The 20,816-nt window shown below is 45.7% G+C and overlaps 1 protein-coding gene across 1 annotated transcript; it reads left to right on the top strand.

The window, feature by feature from the left end:
* The first annotated feature begins 12,390 nt into the window (after nt 1–12,390).
* On the top strand, nt 12,391–14,669 carry SEPHS2 (selenophosphate synthetase 2). Its single transcript, XM_004001417.6, has one exon. The coding sequence runs from the start codon at nt 12,560–12,562 to the stop codon at nt 13,916–13,918; it is 1,359 nt and encodes a 452-aa protein (XP_004001466.3). The 5' UTR covers nt 12,391–12,559; the 3' UTR covers nt 13,919–14,669.
* Nucleotides 14,670–20,816: the final 6,147 nt, after the last annotated feature.

Consider the following 20,816-nt stretch of genomic DNA (forward strand, 5'->3'; position numbering starts at 1 on the left):
CAGATACATCTCACTATCTTTCTGAAATCTAGTCCCCATCTTGCTCACTCCTTTTCAACTACACTGCTGTCCTGGCTCTTTGTTCAGTCCAACACACCTTTGCCCCAGGGCCTTTGCACCTGCTCTTCTCTTCCTTGGGTTTCCCAAGAAAGCCTCATGGCTCATTCCTGGATCATCTCCTCTGAACTTTTCTCCTTAGCAGTTATAGGGCTTCAGCTTATAGTATTTAATTTACTTATCCATCTGGTTTACTGTCCACCTGTTAGAATATGAACTCCACCAGGGCAGAAATACTGTTTCTTGTTGCCATTCACTGCTGTATCCCCAGTACCTAAAACAGTTCCTGGAGCATAGCAGGTAAATATTTAGTCAGCAAATATTCACCGAGGAGTGAATGCTTGGGGCTTCCCTTGCCCCTAAGGATAATTAAGCTTTCCAGGGTCTAGACTCTTAGGACCAAAAAGCTGTATTGTCCGAAAAGAAGAGGTTGAAGGAGTTGAAAGAAGAGGCCTGAATTCCCAGAGTCAGGAATTTATTTAATATAGGGGCGCCTGGGTGGCTCAGTCGGTTGGGCATCTGACTTCGGATCAGGTCATGATCTCAGAGTCTGTGAGTTCGAGCCCCACATCAGGCTCTGTGCTGACAGCTCAGAGCCTGGAGCCTGCTTCGGATTCTGTGCCTCCCTCTCTCTCTGCGCCCAACCCACTCGCATTCTGTCTCTGTCTCTCTCAAAAATAAATAAACATTAAAAAATTTAATATATAAAATTAAATGATACACTGGTGGCAGGTTAGAAAGAAGTTGGGTCCCTCCAGAACAGAAACTTGGAGGACACAGAGGGGATAGTCATAAGTGAGGGGAGAACAGGGCAGAAATGCAGAGAAATAGATGTCATGAGAGAGAATTCATGAGGTCTACAAACAGGGAACGGTGACAACTGAAAGGCTACCTCCATTCCCGATGGCCTCTCTCGTGCCAGTCACAGTAGGGCCACACTGAACCCTTTCTCCTGTGCTTAAATGAATAACATGTTGAATAAGCAAGGGTGTGGCAGCAGGGAGCCTCGGGGCGTGCCTGGCTGATGTAGAGGGCCGCTGGAAAAGCAGGCTGGTGCCTCCCTCTCCCCTTTACCCCCCAATCCACCAGGCCTGACTGCCTACAAACCCAGGACGAATCGGGGCAAAGTTCTCTTTTCTGATTCACACAGAAGATTTGCTGGTGCAAATGGTGTGCTTGCCCAGCTGCTACCTCCCAGCCCAGGCTCCCCACCCACCACTTCCTCCTGGGTACAGTGACATGGGCCCCTTTGGTCAGGATGGTTCTGACAGAAATATCTGGGTCACCACAGGGCTCCTTCCACTTCTTCCCACCTGCCAGGGGAGGGAGAAACTGCCCTACCCCCGGAAGGGGGCCTCAGGGGAGGGGAGGATATGGAGGCCCAGAGGGGCTTAGAGGCCCCCACCTATTGCAAGGCCCTTATGATCTCATGGCTAGGCACACCAGAGCATTCTAAAGTTCTAGAAACTCTACCTGGATTTTCTGAGGAAGGGCTGACCTGAACATACCACAGGTAGGGATTTCCTACAGATGGCACTCTTGAGTATTCACGTGCAGTTCACGGGGCCCTGATGTCACTGGGTGACCTCACTCCAGGGCCTCTGTTTCCAGCCCCTCAGCGTATGGTTGATTGTAGCCGAAAGAGCCCATCATTCAGGACCAGAAACCTGGGAACCAGCTCCGAGCAGTACTGTCTTGCCGTGTTGTGCCAATGACCCTCTTCACCTCTCTGGGCCTTTGTTGCTTCCTCCATACCCAGATCCCAGGCTTCTGCAGGACTCACCAGTCTATGAGTCCAGACAAGATCATATTAATGTTACCACCGCCATGTTGTTGCCGTATTACCCCCACCTGCTAGTACAAGGTCTCCGGCTTTCTGCAGAGTCTCTGCAATTTCAGAAAGTCTTTAGAGGTATTTCACCTGTGCTCTACTCCCTGGTATGTGAGCTGCTCAAGGCTTCACATCTTGGCTGTCGTTCTATAACCAAAACTGGAGCTAGAACATTTCTTGGCTATTAGCCCAAGCCCTTGAAATACCAAGACTGGGGTAGAGTCGGGAAGAATTTCTCTCCCTGCTTTGAGTTACACCAAGCTCCAACTGTTTGGGCTCCAGGGTGTGCAGGCTAGTAAGGCAGCTCTTTCAAGTTTTACTTATGTCTCTCTCTCTCTCTCTCTCTGTCTCTCTCTGTCTCACTCAAACACGGGATTTATGTTCAGGGGTCTGAGCCAGACTTACACTTGCATAATAGCTACTATGTACAGGAAGGATCACTACTCCCATCTAATGGCTAAACGTTCATTCCTGGGTCAAGTTCATTCTGGTCTGAGCCTCCCCACTCAGGGCACTCCTACGCTCCCTCTTGAATAGGAACCGCATTAGTTCTCCAGACACGGCCCACTTGTTCTTGAACTTCCAAAATGACCAAAACTCACATTTGGCCTACAATGGGGATCTTGGTAACCTCAAGCTGTCTTCTTTGTTACATCAAGGAAAGCAAACTCCCTGCCATCGCTCTACCCCAGTGGGAAACAGGAAAACATTTCCTGTCTTCTGACCAGGTCTCTTGAGTCCATCTAGAAAACAAGTCAAACAGAACCTGGTGGACTTGTCATTGTATGATGTGTTTGCTCTGTACAACAAGGTGGAGGGTTTGGGGGAAGCAGAAGCTCTCTTGATTATCTAAATGATTAGGAAGGCTTCCTCCCTCGTCTCACCACCTCTTTAACCCTTTCCGCCACTCCTCCTCCAGCTGAATGTTCCTGAAGCTCGTTCAGGGGCTATGGATGAGTCCCTATTAATTTAGAGGGTCCGGGCCAGATGTCATACTGTGGCAAGTCACGGGCACCCATGTGGGCTTACTGAATGAAAACACATATATTTGTCTCAAGGATATCACAAAACCCTTAGAAGAACCCAAATACGATCAGGTCTTGCAGGCGGCTGGAAGAGGGCATCACATGCTCCCCATCCTTCTCTCTTTCTGTAAGCCACCTTTCCCCACGTCTTCAACAAAGTTTGGAGAAGGCTGCCCTCCAGGGCCAACCGCAGCTCCACGTCACACATCCTCTGAATTCCCACACTCTCAGGAAGGAGAATTTGAAACGGCCAACCTCTTTGTGTCATCCTTCATGACACCTTCGATTAGAAGTGTAGTAATAAAGTTTCAGATCTGAAAGGACTCTTGAATGTCACCTAATTCAACTTTGGCCTGCTGCGCAAAAGTCCCTTATATAATACCTCCTATTAAATCTTCAATCAAATTCTCCTTACACACCTACAGAGACAGGATGCTCATGACTTTGTCCCAAGGAGATCCGCTGCGTCTCCGGCAGCTCTTCTTGTAGGAAAATTCTTTTTTTTTTTTTTAAGTTTATATATTTATTGAGAGAGAGAGCACACAGGGGAGGGGCAGAGAGAGAGAGAGAGAGAGAGGGAGAGAGGGAATCTCAAGCAGGCTCAGAGCCAGACATGGGGCTCCACGTGGGGCTCGATCCCACCAACTGTGAGATCACGTCCTGAGCTGAGATGAAGAGCTGGACACTTAACCGACTGAGCCACACAGGTGCCCCGGAAAATGCTCTCTTGTATTACGACACGCAAGTTTGCCTCTTTGTGACATCCATAACTTAGACCTGGTTCTGTCCCGCAGAAATGCCTGGGGACAAATCTGTTCTCTTTCCCATCTGGAAGCCCCTTCAGAAGTACAGACAAGGCTTACATGTCTCTCTTCCAGGCTGAACACCCTCAGTTATACCTAATAGTCCCCATGAGGCAAAGTCTCAAGTCCTCCGACTGCCCCAGGACGAACACCTGTTTCAACTATCCTCCTAAAATTCTGGTGCCCCAAGAAATAAACGCAACAAGGATCTTCAAGGAAATCCTTTAATTAAAAAAAAAAAAAAGGGCGTGGGGGAATATCTAACAATAATAGGAAGTTGGTTATACCAATTACATAAATCCATTTTATGCAATAGTATTCAGTCTTTAACAAAATATGGTAGATTTACAAGTACTAGCATAGAAAGATTGTCATGATGATCCAAGTAGAAGAAAAGCAAATTACAAAATAGCGTGTGTTACACCTTACTTGCCTGCTAGGAAGGAGGTCTGCCTTTCTCATCCTGTCTCTCTCCCACATCTCTACCTCTTAAACACTTCATTGTTTGGTGTAGACATTTAAAAAATTGGGGGGAGGAGAGGCGCCTGCCTGGCTCAGTCGGAAGAGCATGTGACTCTGAATCTCCAGGTTGGGAGTTCAAGGCCCGCGTTGGGTGTAGAGATCACTTAGGTAAATAAACTTTTTAAAAAATTGGGGGGAGGATATTTAATGAACTCTACATAGTTATTTCTAGATTCTAGAGATGTCCTGAGTTATTTCTAGAGTATAGAGGATGAGGTTTTAGAGATCTTTTATTATTATGTCGTGTTTGGCTTTTTAATAAAAGGCACCGATAACTGTTTTAACCAGAAAACAACAATAATAAGGGATTTTAAAAATGCTTTAGTGAGCCCCAAATAGCAGGGTGCTGATCTCTTACCTCATTCACATTCTTTGCATTTAGTCATTCAACAAATGCTCTCTCTAAGGGCTTCTCTGTGTCAGAGCTCATGCTGGGCCCTGAGCAGATGGAACCCAGTGAGGTATGGTCCAAGCTGTAAGGAGCTCACAGAAGTCAGAGAAAATCTAGATGATAACTGTTAGAACAAGGAAGTTCTGGGGTCATGGGATCACAGGGGAGGAACTTCCTGAAGTCTTGAAGACAGTAGTGGTCCTCTGCTGCATCCTTCCCCTGCAGTGTGTTCTTTCACTCCCCACAGAGTGATCTTTCAAAATCACAAATGCAGCCATGTCATCTCCCTGCTTAAAACCAATCCTGTGACTTCCTTTTTCTCTGAGGACAAAAAGTCCAAAATTCTTTCACATCGCCCATCAGATCTTGTATCTAATCCATCAGGAAGTCTGTTGGCTCCACCTTCAAAAAATATCCAGACTGCGACCACCTGTCACCATCTCCAGTGTAACCAAGTCACCGTCGTCTCTCCCCTGGGTTTTTGCCAGAGCCTTCGCACTGTCTCTCTGCATCCACTTTCCCAACCATGTCTACCCTCACTTCAGCCAGAGTGGCCACATCACTCCTCTGGTCTAAACTGCCCCATGGCCCCCATCTTACCCAGAGCCAAATCCAAAGGCCGTGCCAAAGCCCAAAGCCCATGAGCCCCGCACATCTGGCCCTTCCTTGCCTCTCTGGCATCACTTCCTCCTGCTCCCTCCCTCACCCACTTGTCACCAGCCACAATGGCCGCCTTACTGTGCCTCCAACACATGGAGCTTGCTCGTTTTGGGCCCTTTGCCACGAGTGTCTTTCTGCCGGAATGCTGTTCCCCCAAGTTATCCTGTGACTCCCTCCCTCAGCACCCCCTAAGCCACCTTCTCACTCTTTATCTCTGTCTCCTGACCCTCCATTCTGAGTTCTGCCATCACTCTGAGTCTCTTTTTCTGTGCTGTGTCTCTCTTTCTCATTCCTATGGCAAGCGATGACTCATTAGGGCTTCTCACATTTACCTCAGATACAAAGATGAAACTTCCCGCCATACAGGCTGTTGTTAGGTGGTTAAGAGTGTGAGGGGCTACGGGCATAGGTCTCGTTTCTAGAGCCTATTGCTGGAAGCCCCAGGGGGCAAACCCGGGAGAGGTTGTGTCTTGCCTGGGTCAGGCTCAGGTTCAGGGACCAGCAATGGGGATGCTGACCTGGATGTTGGGGCCAGAGTGGGGGGGCTCAGACCAATGGGGAATGTTTTGGACCTGTGGGGTTTGAATGCAGATTCAAAGCTATAGCAAAGTCAGATTACATCAGTCCTGTGATGCCCTAAGTCCTGTGTCGTCTTCACCAACACCGTGACGCATCTGTCTGACCTCATTTCTTATGGGTCTTTCCACTCACTACGTACCAGTCATCGTGGCTGTCTTTTGCTCCTAGAACACCCCAGGTACATTCCTTCCGCAGAGCCTTTGCACTTGGGCCGTTCCCTCCCTGAAACACTCTTTTCCAGATATCTGCACACTATTCTTCTCTTTATTCAGGCTTTTACTTCAAAGTCACCTTTTCAGCGAGGCCTTCCCTGGCGACAGTTACGTAAAACACATATCAGACTTCCTATCCCCCCTCTCTCTAGACTTCATTCCTCCCTCCTCAACATCTATCCCTAATTAACAAATGATTGATCTTACCTATCGCTATCTCTTCCCATTAGTACTTCAGCTCCTCGAGGACAGGGATTTTTGTCTGGCATTCATTGCCATAGCTTTAGTGTCCAGTGCACAAAAGTTTTCGACAAATATTGATGAAGGAACCCAGCAGGAGTGCTGAGCGCCTCTCACATGCCGGATTATTTCCATCCATTATGTTATTTCTTACTAGAAACACTCGGAATGATCCCTTTTTTGTTTTAAAAAATTAAAAATATATGCAAATACACAGAGCACACAGCACACTGGTCCATGTGGCCTGGAGGAAGTGACAGGGCGCCGCCTGGAGTTCAGTGTGAGGTGATGGCCCTCCTTACACGTAGAGCAAATTGTCTAAAATTCACTCGGTGAAGCTATGACTAGTACTTCTCTCTGGGAAGAGGGATTTCAAGTTCTTTTAACTTTCTTCCTTTTCACTAAGCTGCATTTTGTGATTTTCCACCAGGGACAACAGAATAATTTTGTAATGAGTTTACTGGCTCAGTCAGTAGAGCATGCAACTCTTGACCTGGGGCTCAACTGGAGCATGCAACTCTTGACCTGGGGCTTGAGCTCAAGCCCCACATTGGGTGTAGAGATTACTTAAAAATAAAATCTTTATTTATTTTTAATGTTTATTTATTTTTGAGAGACAGAGAGAGAGAGAGAGAGAGAGAGGAGACAGCATGAGCAGGGGCAGAGAGAGACACACACAGAATCTGAAGTAGGCTTCAGGCTCCAAGCTGTCAGCACAAAGCCTGATGTGGGGCTCGAACTCACGAACCGCGAGTTCATGACCTGAGCCAAGGTCGGATGCTTAACTGACTGAGCCACCCAGGTGCCCCAAAATAAAATCTTAAAAAAAAAACAACAAACGTATTAAGGGCACCTGGGTGGCTCAGTCGGTTAACCTTCTGACTTTGCTCAGGTCATGATCTTGCAGTTCGTGAGTTCGAGCCCCGCGTCAGGCTCTGTGCTGACAGCTGGGAGCCTGGAGCCTGCTTCCGATTCTGTGTGCCTTTTTCTCTCTGCTTCTCCCCTGCTCGTGCTCTGTCTCTCTCAAAAAGAAACCCTAAAAAAACTTTTTTTTAAAGGGTGCTAAACTTACTGAAATAGTCTCAGTATACTAGAAATATACGGAGTGTATCTTTACCACAATTAAAAAGAGTTCTTTAAAATGTGCTGAACCTGGGGCCCCTGGTGGCTCTGTCGGTGGAACTGCAACTCTTCATCTTGGGGTTATGGGTGTGAGCCCCACGTTGGGTGTGGAGATTACTTAAAATCAAATCTTAAAAATTTTTTTTAAATTAAAAAATAAAGTGTCCTAAACCTTTAAGTGTAGTGTTATAACTCTACATTATCATAATGTGAAAAACTAGGACCAGCTTCAGTGTTTTTGTTGTATGTGAAAAGCAAATGAGGGGGGCGCCTGGGTGGCACAGTCGGTTAAGCATCCGGCTTCAGCCAGGCCACGATCTCGCGGTCCGTGAGTTCGAGCCCTGCGTCGGGCTCTGGGCTGATGGCTCGGAGCCTGGAGCCTGTTTCCGGTTCTGTGTCTCCCTCTCTCTCTGCCCCTCCCTCGTTCATGCTCTGTCTCTCTCTGTCCCAAAAATAAATAAACGTTGAAAAAAAAATTTTTTTTAAATAGAAAAAAGAAAAGAAAAGCAAATGAGGGGCTGGTATTCAGGCCTTCTTCTTCTTCTTCTTCTTCTTCTTCTTCTTCTTTATGTTTACTTATTTTTGAGAATGAGAGAGAGAGAGAGGGAGAGAGAGAATGAGCAGGGGAAGGGCAGAGAGAGACACACACACACACAAAGAATCCAAAGCAGGCTCCAGGCTCTGAGCTGTCAGCACAGAGCCCGATGTGAGGCCTGAAGTCACCAACGGAGAAACCATCATCTGAGCTGAAGTCGGACACTCAACCCACTGAGCCACCCAGGTGCCCCCAGCTTTGGTCTTGATCTCAGAGTCATGAGTTCAAACCTCATGGTAGGTTTTGAAGCCTACTTAAAACACAAACATGGGGCGCCTGGGTGGCTCAGTCAGTTGGGCGGCCAACAACAGCTCAGGTCATGATCTCGAGGTCTGTGACAACAGCTCAGGTCATGATCTCGAGGTCTGTGACAACAGCTCAGGTCATGATCTCGAGGTCTGTGACAACAGCTCAGGTCATGATCGCGAGGTCTGTGACAACAGCTCAGGTCATGATCGCGAGGTCTGTGACAACAGCTCAGGTCATGATCGCGAGGTCTGTGACAACAGCTCAGGTCATGATCGTGAGGTCTGTGACAACAGCTCAGGTCATGATTTCGCGGTCTGTGAGTTTGAGCCCCATGTCTGGCTTTGTCCTGACAGCTCAGAGCCTGGAGCCTGCTTCCAATTCTGTGTCTCCCTCTCTCTCTGCCCCTTCCTGCTCTCTCTCTCTCTCTCAAAAATAAACATTAAAAAGATTAAAAAAACATACAAATAAACAAAAACCACCTCTTCTCCTTTGCCTGCTATTCCAACCCCACCTCCAGGTTTTTACTCTTGCAATCTTTGACCCATATGCTTTCACCCAAGTGGTAAATGTGATTCAATGGATCTTTCAGCGAGAAACAAGAAAAAGATAAAAAGGATGCTTTCAAACGCTCATGATACAGTCATAAGGATCACCCTTGTGACTCATGTGGATCACCTGCACAAAGGCACATGAACTTGTTCTAAGCCTAGTGGGTTGGTCACTGACCAAGGCAAATTCATGACTTTTTTGACTTGAGCGAACATTTTGTCCAAACAGAAGCAACAGGGAACTATAGGGATGAAACCTTCCCTTCAGAGTCCTGCTTTTTCCAGGGGCATGTTGGGGGTTGTTAGTATTCTCAAGTGGAAGCCCCAGGATGAGGGATAGAACACCAGCCTTCAGGTCAAAACAGACCTAAGTTTGTATTCTCCCTAGGTTGATTCCAGCTGGTGACCCTGTGCACCACTCCTGACTTATCGGGGACCTCAGTTTCCTCATCCCTAAAATGGATAATACTGCTGATTTCCTGGGGCTGCTATGAGGATTAAAAGAGGAGATGGGGGCACCTGGGTGGCTCAGTTGGTTAAGCATCCAACTCTTGTTTTCTGCTCAGGTCATGATCTCTTGATTCATGAGTTCGAGCCCCAAGTCGGGCTCTGCACTGTCACACTGGCAGCGCAGAGCCTGCTTGGGATTGTCTATCTCCCCCCACCCCTCTGTCCCTCCCTTGTTCTCTCTATCTCCCTCTCAAAATAAATAAATAAACTTTTTTTTTTAAAAAATAAAAGAGATGAATGAGTACAAGATGCTCAGCACCAGTCATCACATGATCCCAGCAAACTGTATTTCATAAGATGATATATTCATTCATCAAATGTCATTGCCACGTAAGGTGCTACGGAAGTCAGGGTGGACGAAACAGGGCAGCCCCTGACTGTGGAGCTTACAGCCTAGTGGGGCAGATAGTCATGGCATAATCACATGATTATCAAATGAATAAAGAATTACAAATTGTTCTAAATGCCTAGAGGAAAAAGTCCAAAGAACAACGAGAGCGTATAACCAGGGGCACCTGATCTAGTCACTTTTTAACCCAGATGAGGTGACTACAGATGTACTGGGATGTTTTCATTTTTCCCTTAGTGATAGGAAGATCCTTCACATGTACAATGTACTGAATACTTTGCAAAGAAATCTTCATAGTTGAGATTTTCATATGATCCTTACGCCAGATCCTAAGCAGAGATTATAACCTTCATTTTACAAAAGTGGAAACTAAGGCATAGACAGTTTATATCAGTTCTTCAAGGCTAGACAGCTCATTAACAAGTCCAAAGGTGAGACAAAATCCAGATGTCTGTTGCTTCCACATCTATTGCTTTTTGACTATTTTGTTTTTCTTTTTGTATTTTTAATTCTGAAATATAGCACGCTTTCTCTTTTTTTTTTTTAATTTTTTTTTCAACGTTTATTTATTTTTTGGACAGAGAGAGACAGAGCATGAAGGGGGGAGGGGCAGACAGAGAGGGAGACACAGAATCGGAAACAGGCTCCAGGCTCTGAGCCATCAGCCCAGAGCCTGACGCGGGGCTCGAACTCACGGACCGCGAGATCGTGACCTGGCTGAAGTCGGACGCTTAACCGACTGCGCCACCCAGGCGCCCCTCTCTCTTTTTTTTTAATGTTGAGATATAACTTACAAAGAGTGTGGGAAAATAGATGTGTGCAGTTTCAAGAACATTATGTAACTATAACCCAGCCCAAGAAACAGAAGGAAACGGAGCCCAGGGGTCCCTTATGCACCCTACCCCAGGAGTAATCCCTATGCTAAATTTTGTTAATCATCCACTCTCTTACCTTTTAAAAAAGTGTTTACCATTTTGCATATCTTATCAATATATTATTGCATTGCCTGGTGCTGAATTTTATTATATGAATGGCATCTTAGTTTAGGTACACTTCTGCAACTTGCTTTTTACTCCCAACATTTTGTTTTTGAGATTATCCATATTGATGATACCTATACCTATCATTCATTTTCACAGATAAATAATATTCCACGTGTGATTATACCACAATGTGTTTATGCATTCCCTGTTAACAGATGCATGGGTTGTTTCCAGTTTTTTGTTGAAGAATCTCCCATCCCCAACCACCTCATTCTCTCCCCAGAGGCAATCAATTTACCAGTTTCTGGTGATTATACTCCCAGAAATATGCTATTGCATATATTTCCCCCTTTTACAACAAATAGTAGTATTGTATAAATACTGCTCTGAAGCTTGCTTGTTTCTCTTAACAAACATCATCCGCAGTATAGCCTGGTAGTCTTTGGAACAGATTGCTTGGATTCATATCCAGCTCCATTCTAAACTGGCTATGACCTTGAATAGGGCATTTAATCTCTCTGTGCGTTATATTCCTTTTCTGTAAAATGTGGAAAGAATCGTAACTCAAAGAGTTTTATAAGGACTAAGTTAATATACATAAAGCATTTAGGACTGTGCCTATTAGAACTGTAACCATTATCAATAGAATTACATCAATGTTCTCTCGTTCTGTTTTACAGTTGCTTGGATGGATAGTCTATTATATAAACGTACCACAATTTATTTTAATCATAATTGATAAACATTTGGGTTGTTTCCAGTATGTTGATATTACAAACAGCACAGAAAACAAAACATCCCTACCATTTCCCACTCACAGCTCACGAGTACATCTGTAGAATAAAGTCCTAGAATTGGAACTGCTGGGCCAAAGGTATTATATGCATTTATAACCTTAATGGATATTGGCAAATTGTTCTTCAGGGTTACATCACAGATTCTCATATATACTAACTTAAAGACATACAGAAACCTGAGGACAAAAGAAGGTAAGCTACTTTGTTGTCCAGATAGATACATCACTGATGCCAGAGAGGGAAAGTGACTCATACCGGCAGTTAGTGGTGGAAACAGCACCAGAACCCAAGCAGGTGTCTGCCCTTAAAAGCCTTAAAAGATTTTTATTTTATTTTTATTGTTTATTTTTTTAATGTAATCTTTACTCCCAATGTGGGGCTTGAACTCATGACGGGGAGAGCAAAAGTCGCATGCTCTTCCGTCTGAGCCCGCCAGGCGCCCCTGAATCTTACAATTTTTTGGAGCTCATTTTAACATTTCATTATTTTGATGCTACAGTTTGCTTGCTTAATGGTAGTAACTTAATATCTAATTTTTCATTATTCGTTCCGAATTTTTCCCTGGGCTATTTTCCTAACCTGGATTGGTCACGTGCGCTGTCATGTGACCCTTGGACCTTTCTGACCTGTAATAGATCTACCAAGTGACCCCCAAATTCCTCATCTCCGAAAATGCAGCACTTGGTCAACCGCCTCTAGGGAGCAAAGTCGCGCCAGCCTCTCCCAAGAGATCGTTTAAATTACAACTAGCGGAGCGAACCAAATAGCAAACGGGTAACCTAGTCCGCACCAGTTGCGCAAACTGCTGGTTGATTTGTAATTCATCTCTTAGATGAAAGGAAGCCCGCCCTCGGTTGCGAAATCGTCATTGGATGGCACGGCTGTCAACCACCAGGGCTATAAGTACGGGAGGCCGGCGGCTCCTCCCCCAGGAAGGCCAGGAGCGCGCGGTGTGGCGTGAGTCGGGCTGCGCGAGTCGTGCGGAGGAGACTCTCTGCGGTAATATCTGTTAATCCATATTAACTGGAGTAGAAAATAAAAGCGAGCGCTCCTCTCCTCTTTTCCCCTCCCTGCCGGGCAGGCGCGATGGCGGAAGCGGCGGCGACGGGCGCCGGCGGAGAGGTGGCGGTGGCGGTGGCGGTGGCGGCGGCGGAAGGCTCGGGCTCCGCCGGCTTGTCTCTGGGCCGCGGCTTCTCGAGCTACCGGCCCTTCGAGCCCCAGGCGCTGGGCCTCAGCCCGAGCTGGCGGCTGACGGGCTTCTCCGGCATGAAGGGCTGAGGCTGCAAAGTCCCCCAGGAGACGCTGCTCAAACTCCTGGCGGGACTGACGCGGCCAGACGTTCGGCCCCCGTCGGGTCTGGGCCTGGTCGGAAGCCATGAAGAGGCGGCCCAGGAAGGCGGCCTCCCGGCCGGGGCGGAACCCAACCCAACCTTTCCAGCCCTGGGCATTGGGATGGACTCCTGCGTCATACCCCTGAGGCACGGGGGCCTGTCACTGGTGCAGACCACGGACTTCTTTTACCCCCTAGTGGAAGATCCCTACATGATGGGGCGCATAGCGTGTGCCAACGTGCTGAGTGACCTCTACGCCATGGGTATTACTGAATGTGACAACATGTTGATGTTACTCAGCGTCAGCCAGAGTATGACTGAGGAGGAACGAGAAAAGATAACACCGCTCATGATCAAAGGCTTTCGCGACGCTGCTGAGGAAGGAGGGACTGCAGTGACTGGTGGACAGACAGTAGTAAACCCTTGGATTATCGTCGGAGGGGTTGCCACTGTGGTATGTCAGCCAAATGAATTCATCATGCCGGACAGTGCAGTTGTTGGGGATGTGCTCGTGTTAACCAAACCCTTAGGAACCCAAGTTGCTGTCAATGCCCACCAATGGCTGGATAATCCTGAAAGATGGAATAAAATAAATATGGTGGTCTCCAGAGAAGAGGTAGAGCTAGCTTATCAGGAAGCCATGTTCAATATGGCTACCCTAAACAGAACTGCTGCTGGACTAATGCACACGTTTAATGCACACGCAGCCACAGATATCACAGGCTTTGGCATTCTAGGACACTCTCAGAACCTTGCAAAACAACAAAGAAATGAGGTGTCATTTGTCATTCATAATCTGCCAATCATTGCCAAGATGGCTGCCATCAGCAAGGCCAGTGGGCGCTTTGGGCTCCTTCAAGGAACCTCAGCAGAAACTTCTGGGGGATTACTGATTTGTCTGCCGAGAGAACAGGCAGCTCGCTTTTGTTCTGAAATCAAATCTTCCAAGTATGGAGAGGGTCACCAAGCATGGATCGTCGGTATTGTGGAAAAGGGAAACCGGACAGCTCGGATCATTGACAAGCCTCGAGTTATTGAGGTCCTACCTCGCGGGGCCACTGCTACTGCTCTTGTTCCTGACAATTCCAATGCTGCCTCTGAACCTAGCTCCTGAGACGGAATAGCAGAAGTTGTGTGGACCTTAGAGTCTTTGTACACAATCATGGACGATTCTCAAAACTTTATTTTAAGAAGAAATTTCCAAAGAAGGCTGCCTGCATAGTTGTTCCGGCTGCCCTTTCTCGGTGATTTGAATCGGCTCATCACAAGCTGCACATTCCAAGGCCAGAAGTAACATTTTGGACTTCAAGGTGGGGTTTGTTCATCTCTTACATGGAAGAGAAGCAGAAAAACCTCTGTTACTTCTTTCCAAGAACAAGATGAGGCTCTTCTGGTTTGAGGGATTTTTCTTAGCATTGGGTTGATTCATGTCTGCACAGGGGGTGAGGTTATTGAAATTACATACATACCAAAAAAGGTAAATTGCAAAATGATTTAGATCAGAAGCAAATAAGTTTGGACCAATACTGTTGATAGAACTAAATTGTTAAGAGAGATCTTACATTGCAATGTCAAATTCTTTATTAGATTTGTTTTCAGAAACACTGGCTCTTTCCTGCTCTGGGCAAGAATTGAGCAGCTTGTCCAATGACTGGGAAAGGAGGACCTGCGACCATCTGATTTGGTCTCTGTTAATGACGTCTCTCCCTCTAAACCCCTTTAAGGACTGGGGGAGGCAGAGCAAGCCCCAGAGCCCAAGCCTTGATGGTCATTGAGATGTTAAATCTTGCACTGAAAATTTCTGGTGATTTAATCAATAAAGTAATTTCTAGTGAAATAAATAAAAGGGACTTTGTTGAAAAATTCTTCTGACTACTATTTGGATTCTTGGGAGTTCTGAATCTTTTACAGTCTTATAAAATGAGCCAATTGATACATTTAGAATCTGGCAAGTTGAGAGTGAAAATGTTTTCCCTGATCCTGGACCAGAGCATTTAACACCTAGATTTAGTTTTGCACCCTCCCCCTCAGTTGATAGCAAAGGACTCAAAAGGCAGAAAGCCCAAGGACTAGAGGGTGGGAAAGGAAATCACAAAAGAAAGGTATCAACAATTCTTTAAACATTGGAAGTAGGCGGGAGAAGGGTAACAACTGACTTAGCAGGATAGGGGAAGCCAAAGTAAATGCTTTCAGAGTTGGGGAATACAAATAGGAAGCAAGGAGCTAGGCTCTGAGGGTACTAAGGGGTTAAGGGGAGGGATAAAGACAGCTACTTTTTGAAAGTTTATATACAGCATAATTACAATGAGATCTTTGAAGTTCTCAAACCTTTCCCCCATGTCACATAGCCAGATGACTGCCTCTCACCTCTGTAGGTAAAGGGAGGTTTACTTTCTGAGGAATGAGTTTTAAAAATACTACATAGTCAGAGACACCGCAGTAGAGAACAGAGGCCTTACCAAAAACAAGAATAAAGACAAAAATGAGACTGTCCCAGCCCCCTCCCCTAGCTACTAAAAACACCGTCCAGGAAGCTTATACCACTTTTTGCTCCTCTGGAGAAAAAGAATGTGCCCAGAAAAAAACCCTGTAAGTATTTAGGGAGCCCCTGGTGAAAATCCCTGTATCAGGAAGACTCTCATATGGAAAGTTTCACCCAAGCACGTTCTTTTCGATGCCTCATTCTTAAATATAAGCAGTTAAGGATCACCAGACACTTGAGGCAAGCCTCTAACGTGAAAGAAGTCAAAGCAAAAAGAAAAAAAATAAAGAGACAATACAGGGAGCAGAAGAAAAAAAAAAAAAGGTAAAAATATAAAGTGTCCATAAAAAGATATGAGAACAAAGCACTTAGAATAAAATATTACTAAAATTAAAAAAATCAGTAGAAGACTCTTGATAAAGTTGGGGAAGTTTAGTGGCTCAGTCGGTTGAGCATCTGACTTCGGCTCAGGTCATGATCTCGCCATTCATGGGTTCGAGCCCTGCATCTGGCTCTGTGTTGACAGCTTAGAGCCTCAAGCCTGCTTTGGATTCTGTGTCTCCCTCTCTCTGCCACTCCCTCGCTCGCATTCTGTCTCTCTCAAAATAAACATTAAAAAACAATATTAACTTAAAATTGAGTAAGTTTATCAGAAAGTAGAATAACAACAAAAAGATGTACAATAGAAGAAAAAAATGTGATGGAGATTAGAGGTAAGTCAGGAGGTTCAACATCTAGAAGGAATTCCAAAAAGAGGTAATAAAGCCAATGGAAGAAAAAATTATATAAAATACAAAAAAGTTTTCTAAAATTTAAAAGGTTGTAAATATCACACATCTTTTGACTTTCCAGCATAGTGAGTGAAAAATGACGTACACTATTGTATTAAACTTTAAAATGCCAGTGGTAAAGAGAACTGTTTTATATATATTAATTCATTTGAACTGCGAACAATCCCATTTTGCAAACAAGGAAGCTGAGGTGCAGAGACATTAAGAAATTTGTCCAAGGTTGCACAAGCCATCTGCTAGGCAGTGTGACTCCAGAGCCCATTCTTCTGGGGAGGGGAAGAACACATAGAAAGGTCTGGGGATGGGTGTCTGGGTGGCTCAGTCAGTTGAGCGTCTGACTCTTGATTTTGACTCAGGTCATGATCTCACGGTTCATGGGTTTGAGCCCCACATCAGACTGGCAGTGTGGAGCGTGCTTGGGATTCTCTCTCCCTCTCCCCTGCTTGCTCACACTCTTTCTCTCTCAAAAATGAATAAATACAACTTAAAAAAAAAGTTCTGGGGATAAGAATGGTATCAGACTTCTCAACAGGGAATTGGAAGCTAAAAGACAATGAAGTAATGGCTTCAAAATTCTGAGGGTAAATGATTTTCACTGTATAATTCTATACCTAGCCACATTTTTCAAACCAGTAGAATAAAGATATTTTTAGACATGCAAGGTGTCAAAGTGGTTTCATCCCAGGGACTCTCTCAAGAAACCACTGAAAGATGTGCTCCAGGAAAACATGGGGGCAAACCAGGAAAGAGAAAAACCCAAGCCAGCACAGAGAAGGTGAAGGGAGGTCTCAAGGTAATGGCTCTACAGCAGGCCTAGAGACCCAACCAGTCTGGAACAGACACAGCACACGGGAACAGGAGCCTGAAGGCTCCCAGAAAAAGGAACATGGACCTGATAAGAGTATTGATACATTTAGTTTTGTGGAAAATTGGAAGGCTAATGGAAGATGTAAAATGGATCAATGCTAATTATGTAGAAAATTAGCAAATGAAAATAAAAGAAGGAGGCAGTTATCAACGCCAATGAAAAATGGAACTTTGTGTGATAAATGAAATGTCATCGTATTTAGTATGAAGGAAGTCTACCTTCACTTCACTACCTTGATAAGAGCACTGGGTGGGGGGGTGCTGGTGAATTTCAGCCTTCACCTTCCTGGGTGATCTCAGATAAGTCTCTGGGCCTCAGTCTCTTCACCTGTAAAATAGGCATAGCCATATCCACCTACAGCGAGGAAGTCATGGAGGGGATCCCATAAGACGTGCTCCTATGCATTAGTATTTATTAGATTACTTAAGTACCAGGCCCTGGAAAACTAAGAGCCTACTAACTACAACAATTAATCAATTTAAAAAATTCAATCCGTTTTTCTCTTGCCCAAAGCTCTTACATCGCTTCCATAAAATCCCTGCTATGTATCTCCAACTTCATCTCATGGCACTCTCCCTCCCTCTCTCACTAAACTCTAGCCCATTAGCCTTTCTGTGTCAGTCCAAACAAATCAAGTTCCTTTTTATTTGCAGTTCCCTCTGTCTGGAACCTCACCTCTCAGGCTTACCTCATAAAATAAATAAAATAAAACCTCAGAAAAGCTTTCTCTGACATCAACCAACACCTGGCTACTCTCCAACTCATCACCTTGTTTATTGGCTTCATAGCTCCCAACCTAATGTGTAATTATGTGTAATTATCTTGAGAATGTGTTCGTTTACTTTGTAAGTGTCCCTTTTTGCCAGTATGTGAGCTCCACGATGGCAGGGGATATTCTGTATCCCCAGTACCTAGATCACTGTCTGGTCCGTAGTCAGTGCTCAGAATATATTGAATAAATGAATGAGTGAGTGAGTAAGGGGTACACACTGGGGACCCTAGCACACTCCATGTCCACACTTTCCTTGCTCTTGGTGTCTCCTAGTGGTGGAGGCTGGTACCACCACGCTCTTAAGACCAGGTTTTGGAGGACGAATTCAGACTTTAGTTCTGTTTGTTCTCACACACAGCTCTTCCAACAGGTTGGAGTGGGCGGTACAAAAGGAGGAAACTGATTGGGTGCTTCCCTGGCCTGAGTTCTCTCAGTTAACCTAGAAAGGGTTAGGGGTGGAGAGCAAGATAGGCATCCAACTTCTCCTTGGGGAGGAGCTGGGCAGCAGGTGGGGTGGGGGACAGGGCCTTGGAGAGAAATCATAACGGAATCACAGGTACAGAGGTAAGGAAGAAAAGAAAAGAGGTATGGAAGAAAAGAGAAAGGAAACCAAAGCAAAAAAAAAAAAAAAAAAAAGGAGAGGAAGTTGAAGCTAGAAGAAAAGAAAGAAGATGAAAAGATAGGACAGAAGGGCAGAAGAAAAGGCAAGGTGACCTCAGCACACACCAAGCATATGGAGCTGCCTCTTTTACTCCCTTGCAGGGGGGTAGGGAGACTACCTTCACCTGCTAAGAAGCGCTGGGGCGGGGTGGTGCTGGTGAATTTCAGCCTTCACCTTCCTGGGTGATCTCAGATAAGTCTCTGGGCCTCAGTCTCTTCACCTGTAAAATAGGCATAGCCATATCCACCTACAGCGAGGAAGTCATGGAGGGGATCCCATAAGACGTGCTCCTGTGAATTAGTGTTTATTAGATCTATTCAAGTACCAGGTCCTGGAGAAATAAAAGCCTGACAATGCTTCTGTTCTCCAGGAGACTCAGTCTAAAAGGAGATCTAGAACAGGGACATCCATCACCCCAAAATCAATTGAACTCATTACCCTTAGAGCAGGAGTCACATGCTCTACCAACTGAACCAGCCAGATGCTCCAGGAAGGACTTCTGAAGGTGGTGGGGATTCCTTGGCCTAAATGGGCTAGTCTACAGGTTTCTCAAAGCCTCTGTCATGACTCCCCGCTGAAAATTTTAATAAGAGCAAATACTTATAGCAGCACCATTTCTGCCACCCCCCCCAGTTCAAAACCAACAAGGTCTATGGCTCTACTTCCAATAAGAACAGCACTGCGGTACAGACAAAAAACCACATTGTCCCTCTCCTCCCGGCACACACGTGAAGGGTCCTTGGAGGCCCCCTAGGCCAGAGCCCCATTACATAGGTAGAGAAATCGAAGCTCAGAGAAGAGAAACAATCTTCCCAATCACTTGACTCTTGGTTTGCCATGATACTCTATTGTCTCTGGGACCTCAGTAGTCCAGGTTCCCCCACCCCAACACCACCATGGGTCTCTGCTATTTTGTTCTCCAGTCACTGTCATCTCCTCCACTCCAGGGTTTCTCAAAAGCCTTACTGGGACCAGTTGCACCGGCTTGGCTGTAGTGGGGAAGGCGGCCAAACTCTTGAGTAGCAGAAGGGAGGCGTGTGCATGTGAATGCTTGCTTGTCCCAGCCTGCCCATCCTGTCATCAAACATTTATTGGCCTACACTGAGAAAACACCTTTGGTTTGAAGACTAGGGCACCCAGTCCCTGGAGAGATAGGCTCATGAAAGGCTAATCACAAACATGAACCAAAAGCCAAGACCACGCACACTGAGGCCCTGATGAAAGCAGGGAGGTTGGGTTGCTAAGATGTGTCGGAGGAGAATGGAGAAAGGTGAATTAACATGGGGGTGAGGGTGCAGAAAGAGTTTGGATGAGGGGTCCAGATCAGGGGACCAATCATATGTTCACGTCTGTTCCCTCTCCTGCGTGAGGGCCTTCCCCACCCCTCCAACACTGTGCCTCCCACAAAAAGTGCCTCCTCCTTCCTGTCAACCACCAAGGACCATCTGACCTGTGAGCTCTGGTCCCTGATTCTTCAAAAATCTGAGATGCAGAGGACCCCTGAGAAAGCTATGTTTTATATTCCAGTAAAAGACTTTGGGTTCTTGTGCAGAGAAGCTTAGCGAACATCAGGGTAGGTGCTAGGGAAGGTACTTTCAGTTCCCAGGTCCATAGGCAGCTCAATGTTCTGAACTTCAGACCTGTATGGCCACCTGCCTACTGGACATCATCCCGATGTTCTAGAGCCATCTTGACCCGAACATGCTCCAAACTGATTTCATTATCTTCCTTTCCACCCCAACTCCTGGGTCTTCTGTGTCCTCATTCCAGCAAACGGCAAAACTAACCATCTATTTACTCAAGCCAGAAACCCAGGAGTAACCCAGAACTTCCTCTTTCCTCCCAGCTCCCATATCCAACTTCTGTGTTGCCTCATCAGCAACTTCTGTGCTCTCATCTTATCCAGCGGCTTAGTAGCATCCAAATCAGATATTTACTTATTCTGGAACACTCTCCTCTCTTAGCCTCCCTAACACCACACTCTCTTGATTTTCCTCCTGTCTCACCTGCTTTTTCTCTTTTGCCCAACTGCTAAATGCAGAAGTACCCCAAATCTCAGTCTTGTCTATCTAGACTCTTGTATTAATTATTCCTCTTCAGGCCCATGACTTTAAGTGCTATCTAATGACTGAGACTACCAAATCTGAGTCTGAGCCCTGATCTCTCCTCTAAAATTTAGGCTCACAAATCCACCTGTCAAATTGATATGCAGCTTCACCTTGCTTTGCTTTAAACCAAACTCCTGATGCCACATGTGTTCCTTACCTTCCTCATCCCAGTATGAGTCACCGTCCATCCACCATGTTGCTCAACACTCAAAACCTGTAAGCCACACTTGACTCTACCCTTTCTCCCATGCCTCTTAATTCAAAATCAACAAAGACTATAGATCTACCTCCAAAAATATCTCCCCAATACATCCACTTCTCTCCATCTTG

This window comes from Felis catus, chromosome E3, assembly GCF_018350175.1.
Source record: "Felis catus isolate Fca126 chromosome E3, F.catus_Fca126_mat1.0, whole genome shotgun sequence".
In the NCBI taxonomy this organism is placed as follows: domain Eukaryota; kingdom Metazoa; phylum Chordata; class Mammalia; order Carnivora; family Felidae; genus Felis; species Felis catus.